This window comes from Papaver somniferum, chromosome 1 (assembly GCF_003573695.1).
Source record: "Papaver somniferum cultivar HN1 chromosome 1, ASM357369v1, whole genome shotgun sequence".
Taxonomy (NCBI): Eukaryota; Viridiplantae; Streptophyta; class Magnoliopsida; order Ranunculales; family Papaveraceae; genus Papaver; species Papaver somniferum.
Window position 1 is genome coordinate 234,422,217 of NC_039358.1, and position 8,848 is coordinate 234,431,064.

General features: G+C 37.8%; 1 protein-coding gene across 1 annotated transcript; it reads left to right on the forward strand.

The window, feature by feature from the left end:
* Window positions 1-351: 351 nt before the first annotated feature.
* LOC113319374 lies at window positions 352-8,226 on the forward strand. The gene is made up of 7 exons (XM_026567639.1): window positions 352-453; window positions 655-1,703; window positions 2,450-2,680; window positions 3,680-3,834; window positions 4,043-5,430; window positions 5,615-6,569; window positions 7,756-8,226. The coding sequence occupies exons 1-3, from the start codon at window positions 409-411 to the stop codon at window positions 2,667-2,669; spliced, it is 1,314 nt and encodes a 437-aa protein (XP_026423424.1). The 5' UTR covers window positions 352-408; the 3' UTR covers window positions 2,670-2,680; window positions 3,680-3,834; window positions 4,043-5,430; window positions 5,615-6,569; window positions 7,756-8,226.
* Window positions 8,227-8,848: the final 622 nt, after the last annotated feature.

The following is an 8,848-nucleotide window of genomic DNA, read 5'->3' on the forward strand; positions in this document are numbered from 1 at the left end:
CTGTAAAAACATTACAATTATTATCAAGTTATAGGAAGAATCATAAGAAGAAGAAGAGAAATGGAGATTGCCAAGGTGCAGGTTCTAGTGCTGCTATTGGTATAGAAACATTACAATTTTTATCAGAAAATCCTTCTTTCAAGGACATGAAGCTGCCCCCAGATGAACAGCGTTGTTCTAAAAATAATGGAAGATGGAGATGCAACAATTCAAGGATGGGTCATGGTGATGATGATATTGGTGTTCCAAAGACTAGATATTGTCAAAAACATTGCAATTATCGTGCAAACTATCTTCTTAAGAAGACAAGCGGAGATTGTCAAGGTGCAGGTTCTAAGGCTGTTACTGGTCTTAACGAAACTAGGGGTTCCAATTGCTCGAAACGGAGGAACAAAGTAACGGAGGAAGATGACTGCTCCCTTGATGTTGCAGGAGGAATTCGACAACCTACCAGTGAGTAATTCTTACTACATCTTCATTTTAGCGATTTTTTATGTTTCCCTTACTTGCATGTTTAAAATTGGGAGCAAATTTCATGGTTTCATCTGTTCTCCCCATTGTCGTTGTTGTTGGTTTCGGTTGCTTCCATGTTTTATAAAAATATGATAATTGAGAACTTCCATGTTGTTAACTAATTGGGAATTTTCTATCCAGGGGATAGAAAATGTAGGTGGTAATTCTGCCAATATTGGGAGGAAGAGGGAAAATGTAGAAAGAACGGCAGGACGTGGAGAGCCAGAATCATCGACAAAAACTATGGAAACTGTGGTTAAATTGGAGAATTTGGAGCATTGTAAGAGCAAGCGTTTTGAATTGTCCGTGGAGCTTGAGAAGAGCAAACCGGAGTGCACTAAATTCAAGGTTAAATTGGTGGAGGTAGAGGAAACTAGAAAGACTGCTGCTAAAGTTGAACCAGAGGAATGGAACAAGTGTTCCGATTTGGAGAGTCGAACTCTGAGGGTGGAAAATGAAAATTCAACAAAGAGATGTGTCATCTCGAATTTGGAAAGCTTAGTCCAGAGGAATGGAAAGGAAAGTTCAACATTAAGATGCGTAGAATTGCGTAATTTTGAAAAGATAGAGTCAGAAGCTTGGGGTTTGCAGAATGAAGTTACCCAAGCTGGTGAAAATCACAACACGAGCAAACCTAATGCTGAAACCAGCAGTGGAGGGAGGAAGGATTCTCATGTGTTTGAGTTGAAAACCGAAGAGAATGTGCTGAATGCGCATGGCATCAATAAACATCATGAATCAGAGTCTGAGTTTCACAACTACTCTGCTGTGAAAATCCATTCTGGAAGTCTGCATTTATCAAGTTTAGGTGAGAAGGTTGAAGAAGGGGAGGGTTGGGGCTGTTCGGAGGAGAGACCATCTCAACATGGATTATCATCTCAAGATCATCTACAAATGAGTACGAAGGCCTTTGTGAACTTGGTCTCAGATGACAGTGGTGAATGTCTTGACGAATATGAAGATTCTGATAGTTCAGGTTCTCTTGGGACCCTTATGGACATGATGGCGACGAAATATTGGAATAGGAAGGAAGGCAAAGAAATGAAATGGAAGTTTGAGGCTGATATGCTTTCCTCATTTGAAGAGGAACCTGAGCTATGTATGAAAGCTGTATGTGCTCTCTATCAACAGCATATATCCAAAGACGAAATGTCAGCTGATGGGTTGTTCCATTACAGTGATGCGCTCAGGTATTTGAAGGATACTCTACGCTTTTCCCTGATGAAATTACTATTGGCTTGTTCAGTGTTGCAAAAAACTTAAAAGTTAATCTATGTTCAATTGCTTAATCTATTGCATGGAGGCTTTCCTTTTCTGTTGCTGAATTCATAGGTTGTTTTCTTAAATGGAGATGTTTTTGTGCGATTCCTCTAATTTTTGGCTTTACCTTAGAAAAGTATCCTCTAATACTTGGCCTTACCCTATCTCCCCTTACTACGTTTTCTTCCGCCGAATTCTTAGGTTGAATCATTATTGCTTATACTTACATATCACACTTTCTGAAGACTTATCTTTATTCTCAGAATCAAAATGTGTCGGCGGATATGGTTATCATACATTGGTTCATTTCTCATATCCCAGTCAAAATTTTAGCACATTCTATCTCTAGTCAACACTTGTGGTTATAAAATCTAAATGTAGTAAGGGGAGATATAAGATGATTTTACAAATAGCTTTAATTGGGGTTGACACTACCTCACTTAGTTGTCAATTTTTCTGTAATTGTCGGATAAAACATTTCTGGCTTCCCCAGATTTTGTATCTGTAGTTGTTAGGTGAACAGTGGAAGTAACATAGTTTCTGGCTTATGGCTGCACAGGAAAGCCAGCCTGCAAAATGTTCTTAGTTATGTCGAAGAACGAATCAACAGTAATATCTTCTCATGGTTTTCTGTTTTCATTCTCTCGTGGCCTTAATTGATAATTTCACTTAACAGGGCTACCACTTTGGCCAAATTTCTAATGGATGGGGCCTGTGGAGGTGACCTTAAGAAGTCTCTGAAAGAGTTGGAGAAATTTGATTCTAAAGGGGTGGAAGACTGCAAGAAGCTGGCTACAAGCTACTCGAAGCAGTTATTCAGAATCTACCAAAACAGAAAAGATCCTAATTTCCTTCTAGCTACAACTGACAGCCATGAGGATCAAACTGCTAAGTGATAGATTCTTGTGTAAGTGGCCTCACTTTTTGCACTAGGCATTGCAGTCTTGCATCTCCTTTTAAACTCCTTGCATGTTGCACATATATGAAACTGAAAACTGGTTAATATACCAAATGTCACACTGGATGTGTTCGACTCTCCAATGTTGTAAGTGATAATATAGCAAGTGATATTATGAGAAATGTGTAAAATCTAATTACTGAGATTAAAGCTAGATTACCCCATTTTATTTTATTGTAATAGACAAGTAACAAGGCAGCTGACAGTGTGTTGCATAGTGAGTCTGTCTATTTCCTATCCCTGTGTAAAATAAATGATGAAGTGAAGTGTTAGAAGTTGCATCTCTAGAATGAATTCAATAAGCATATTCATGATAGAACACTGATTGCGTAAACTTCTTGTAAACTTCCTGTTTAGATTGTTTCTAGTAGATTTAGGGCTTATGCAATTTAGTAAGTACTGTACTGAGATAATTTGTTGACAACAAGAGAACTTAGGTTTGGTTCCAGAAAGTTGATTTTTATATAGCTGTATTCTGTTTAGGCTGCTAAGTTAGTAGGGACTCAATTGGTGTTAGACTATTTGTGGTTGATACTAACTCGGTAAGAGACCCTAGCTTTCTAATTTCTTGAGGCATCATACCAGAAAGTTGATTTTATTGAAGATATAAATCGGTTTAAGTTGCTCAAATTACATAGCTGGACAAGTAGAATTGGCCCAGAGAAATTATTTCCTGATAATTCCAAATTAGTAAGAGATTGTAGCTTTCCCATATCTATCTGGAGGAATGGCATCAGATGAATGATTTTTCAGAAATATCTAGATATCTTAGGCTAGTTAAGTTGCATAAAGAAACAGGAATTGGACCACTGAGATTGTTTTTGTACAGTTGTAAGTTAGGTTTTTCCATCTCTCTTCTAGTTTCAGTTGTTAGTAAGAGTGTCAAGTGTACGGCTGTTCATTTCCATAAAACACCTAAATTATAATGTTATTTGGTCTTTGTATCAGGTCATTCTTGTGTTGCAACCTAAAGAAAAGTAAGCCGCCATAGGCCTTTAGCCTTCTCCTCATTTACCCATAGTGCTGATTTTGCTTCCAAGTCCACAATTTGAAGCTGCTCAGCTCTTTTAAGTCGTTTGGGAAAGTTCCCTTCAAATCCCAAGGTATTGTATAGTAATTTCACTTTCTCCCTTGGTTTTTTTTTTCTTGTTGTATACCGCTTTTTTTACCGGGATATTGCTATCCACTTGATATTGACAATGTATTATGTTTCTCATTTATCTTAGACATTCAGTAATGTATTGCTTGTATCAATATGTTAGTTTTCAGGCGATTAGATTCTTTTTCTTACAAATTTGTTTATCTGGACAGGGAATCGTCCAATGAGACTTTTACTTCTTCAGTCCAACGAAATCCATGGAGTGAAGGTTTTGCTGCATACTTACCAGGATGACCAGCAGCGCGGGACTTGAGTGGTTTTGTAGACTTATTCTGGGACAGAATCACAGTAGGTACGGTGGTCAAAATAGAGGACGAACATGATGATTGTCTATTATACCTGGGTCGGTATGAGGCAGGCAAGATTCTTGCATTTTGTTAACTGCATTGCTGCTGCAGTTGTAGAGTTTTAAGGTAGCCTCTTGGATGGAGCTCAATTTTTTTTATGCTGGGAGCATGTGAAAAAGGACATTGTAGGTGACTTGAGAATCCTTTTGAATGAGTTAGCACAGGATGTAGTCACCACATAGGCCAATTATATTGATGGACTCAAATAGTAAGGAAAAAACCCCTAACTGAATTACCCCTTTAACAACAAGCAAGCACTTGCAAATTGTATGTGTGATATCTGGCAATATGAAAGTGCCACCGGAGAGTCCGGTCCGATTCAGGTGCCTATGCAGAACAACTTCATCTCAATGTGGCATGAAAGTGCCATTGGTTGTGTGCAAAATCTTGTTTATTACAGCAGTAGAAAGAAATATTTTTACAGCTCCTCAGTAATAAAAAATGCTCCTTGTATGAAAACGAGGCAAAGAGGTAAGGGTTATAATAGACAAAAGCCCTTCATTTCTAGGGCAAAATCAGGACTTCTTGTGGGGAAAATGGAGACTCATGAGGCAGCTGCTGGTGGTGATGGCGATGAACAGCAGATTTGCAGAAGAAACAGTGTGAAATATGGGAAATGCAAGAACGTTAGTGGTGATAATCCTTACAGATTTTGTGATTTTCATTACATAATTCTTACTGATTTTTTGACAAACGGTACTTCTTTCATCAATTCAAAATCAATTAAACATCCAACCAAGAAGTATAAGACGAAGAAGGAGATGGAGATGCAGAAGAAGAAAATGGAGATGGATAAGAAGAGGAAGAATAAGATGGAGATGGAGAAGAAGAAAATGGAGAGGGAGATGAAGAAGAAGGATAGGGAGACGAAGGAGAAGGAGATGGAGAAGAAGAATCTGCCTCCAGATGAACAGCGTTGTCGTCACACAAGTGGCAAGGCATGTAGATGCAAGAATTTTAGGATGGGTCATGGTGATGATGATGATGATGATAGTGTTCCTAAGAGGAGACACTGTGGAAAACATTACAATTATTATTTTAATTATAGGAGGAATCATAAAAGGAGAAGTGGAGATGGTTCAGGTTCTAGAGCTGCTACTGGTCCTATACAAGAAACTAGGGTCTCAAAAAGGAGGAAGAAGGTACCGGAGGAGGAGGAAGATGACTGCTCCTTGAAATTCAACCACCTACTAGTAAGTAATTCTTCATTTTAGTCAATTTTCATGTTTTCATCTGCTTAAATGTTTAGAGTTAGGAACAAATTTCAGAGTTTCATCTCTTCTTGCCGTTTCAGTTACTTCCATGTTTAAAATATGATAATTGAGAAATTTCATAAGTTTCATTTGTTAACTAATTGGGGATTTGATTTCTATCCAGGCGATACAATTGTAGGTGGTGGTTCTCCCAATATTGGGTCTGGAGAAGTAGAATCATTGACAGGAATTAGGGAAACTGTGGTTAAATTGAAGAGTTTGGAGCATAATAAGAGCAAACCGGAGTGCACTAAACTCAAGGTTAAATTGGTGGAGGTAGAAGAAACTAGAAAGACTGCTGCTAAAGTTGAACCAGAGGAATGGAACAAGTGTTCTGATTTGGAGAGTCTGAATTCTGAGGGTGGAAAATGAAAATTCAACAAAGAGATGTGTCATCTCGAATTTGGAAAGCTTAGTCCAGAGGAATGGAAAGGAAAGTTCAACATTACGATGCGTCAGAAGTTTGGGGTTGGCAGAAAGAAGTTACCCAAAGTGGTGAAAAGCACAACACGAGCAAACCTAATGCTGAAACCAGCATTGGAGGGAGGAAGATTCTCATGTGTTTGAATTGAAAACCAAAGAGAATGTGCTGAATGTGCAGGGAATTGGCATCAATAAACATAAGGAATCAGAGTTTGAATTTCACAATCACTCTGCTGTGAACATTGCTTCCGGAAGTCTACATTTATCAAGTGCGGGTATAAAGGCTGAACAAGGGGAGGGTAGGGGCTGTTCGGAGGAGAGACCATCTCAACATGAATCATCATCTCGAGATCATCTGGAAATGTGTACAAGGATTTTGTGAACTTGGTCTCAGATGACAGTGATGAATGTCTTGACGAATCTGAAGATTCCAAAAGTTCAGGTTTTCTTGGGACCCTAGTGGACATGATGGCAATGAAATATAGGAATAGGAACGAAGACAATGAAATGAAATGGAAGTTTGAAGCTGATATGCTTTCTTCACTTGAAGAGGAACCTGATCTCTGTATGAAAGCTGTATGTGTTCTCTATCGACAGCATATATCCCAAGACAAAATATCAAACAATGGGTTGTTCCATTACAGCGACGTGCACAGGTATGTTACGGATTTCCAATATGCTTTATAGTTGAAAACTGGATGAAATTACTATTTTGCAGTTACAGTACATTGGTTTGTTCAATGTTGCAAAAAGTTGAAAGTTTGTTGGTCTACATTTTTAGGCTTCCTATGTTCAATTATTTAATCTATTGCATCAAATCTTTTCATTTTCTGCTGCCGAATTCTTAGGTTTTTTACTTAAATGGAGGTTCTTTTGTGCAATTCCTGTAATATTTGGCTTTACCAGCTTAGAAATGTATCCTCTCACTTTGGCAGTAGTTAAAGCATTGTTACTTACATATCACAACGTCAGAAATGTAAGACTTCTGGGATATGAGAAAACAACCATACCCCCTGACACATTATTATTTGGCTTACCTCTAGTTTGCCAACCACGCGTATTAGCAACAGGATTCTTCTAGTGACTGGCAACGGAAACTATAGGGGTAACTGATAAGTGACAACAAACTCACTCACTCACTCACTAGCTATCTAATTATCTACTTATTGTTGTTGACAACTTAACAGACAACACCAGAATTTCAAATGTCATTACATATTTTTAGGCGTATTTTGGATTGCAACATTCGAGCTTGGAATAATTAAGTAGATGATAATGACTGGCATAGGTCACCAGTAGGTATAAGAAATTGAGCTCTTTAATTTGGCAAAACCCATGTGTAATCGCCTTCAGCAAATAAAACAATTACCAAAATTAAATTTTTGGAAGTGTAACATCCAACCAACACTAAATCTGTGAAATATCCCCCCTTTTCATTGTAAATACTGACACATTCTTTTCTCATATCCCAGTCAAAATATAATACAATCTATGTTAAACACACGTGGTTGTAAATTCTTGATATAGTAGGGGGAGATATAAGATGATTCTGCAAATAGCTTTAATTAGGGTTAAACACTACCTCACTTAGTGGTCAATTTTTCTGTAATTGTCAGATTAACAATTTCTGGCTTCCCCAGATTTCGTATCTGTAGCTGTTAGGTGAACAGTGGAAGTAACAGAGTTTCTGGCTTGTAGGCTTGTAGCTGCACCTTCACAAGGCAGGAAAGCCAGCCTGCAAAATGTTCTTAGTTATGTCAAAGAACAACAGTAGTATCTTCTCATGGTTTTCTGTTTTCGTACACTCTTGACCTTAATTTAATTGATATTTTCACTTAACAGGGGAACTACTTTGGCCAAGTTTCTAACTGATGGGGCCTGCGAAGGTGAGCTAAAGAAGTCTGTGAAAGAGTTGGAGATATTTGATTCCCAAGGGGTTAAAGACTGCAAGAGGCTGGCCACAAGCTACTCAAAGCAGTTATTCAGTATCTACCAAAGCAGAAAAGATCCTTATTTCCTTCCTGCTACAACTGCCAGCCATGGAGATCAAATCGCTAAGTGATAGATTGTTGTGTAAGTGGCCTTCACATTTTGCACTAGGCATTGCAATCTTGCATCTCCTTTTAACCTCCTCGCATGCTGTACATATATGAAAGTGAAAACTGGTTGATGTACCAAATGGCACATTGGATGTGTATCGACTCTCCAATGTAATAAGCGATAATCTAGGAAGTGATATTTTGGTAGTTACTCAGATAACGAAATGTGTAAAATCCAGTTACTGAGATTAAAGGATTGCCCCATTTTATTTTATTGTAGTGTCTCTTTTGTCAATAGACAAGTAACAAGGTAGCTGACAGTGTGTTGCATAGTTTGCTAGAGACACGAACTCTTGTGGAAAAACCAGAATTTTTTTTTACATTTATACGATTCAACAACATTATAATTCTTTATGATTCTTCATAATTCTTTAATATGCAACCATAATCCATAATTTCAAGAAAACAGAAATTTCAGAGAAAGCAGTAGAGAGGAGAAGGAAACGGAGGGAGGGGTTTTCTAGTCAAATAATGAAGAATGTTGAGAACCTCAAGGCATAAATCCCTCTTCCTCAGTTCCTTTCAATTTTGGGTGTTCTGTCTCATTCTTTTGCAGTCAGTCAAGAAAAGATTAAATACTTGGTATGCAGGTGAGGAAGGCGAAGAATATTAATTCATCAGGTTCGTAATCTAGATCAACTCAATATAATATTTTCGTTGGCTGGATTTATTTCTCTTTTCATTTTAAGATTAGACTCGAAAAGCCTAAACGATTGTTCTCGACAATCCCTATAACACTTAGCTACATCATAAAATTCATAGTTGTTGCTGTTTCTGTTAGAGAAAATATATTCTTGTTACTCATGTTTCCTTAGTCTATTAGGTTTCCCAGTTTA

What these genes read in the sequence shown, in the direction of transcription:
- LOC113319374 (XM_026567639.1), top strand. Translation starts at nt 409, where the DNA reads ATGACTGCTCCCTTGATGTTGCAGGAGGAATTCGACAACCTACCA. An exon ending in AGGAATTCGACAACCTACCA is followed by an intron (nt 454 to 654) that starts GTGAGTAATTCT and finishes TTTTCTATCCAG; the next exon opens with GGGATAGAAAATGTAGGTGG. An exon ending in CATTACAGTGATGCGCTCAG is followed by an intron (nt 1,704 to 2,449) that starts GTATTTGAAGGA and finishes TTCACTTAACAG; the next exon opens with GGCTACCACTTTGGCCAAAT.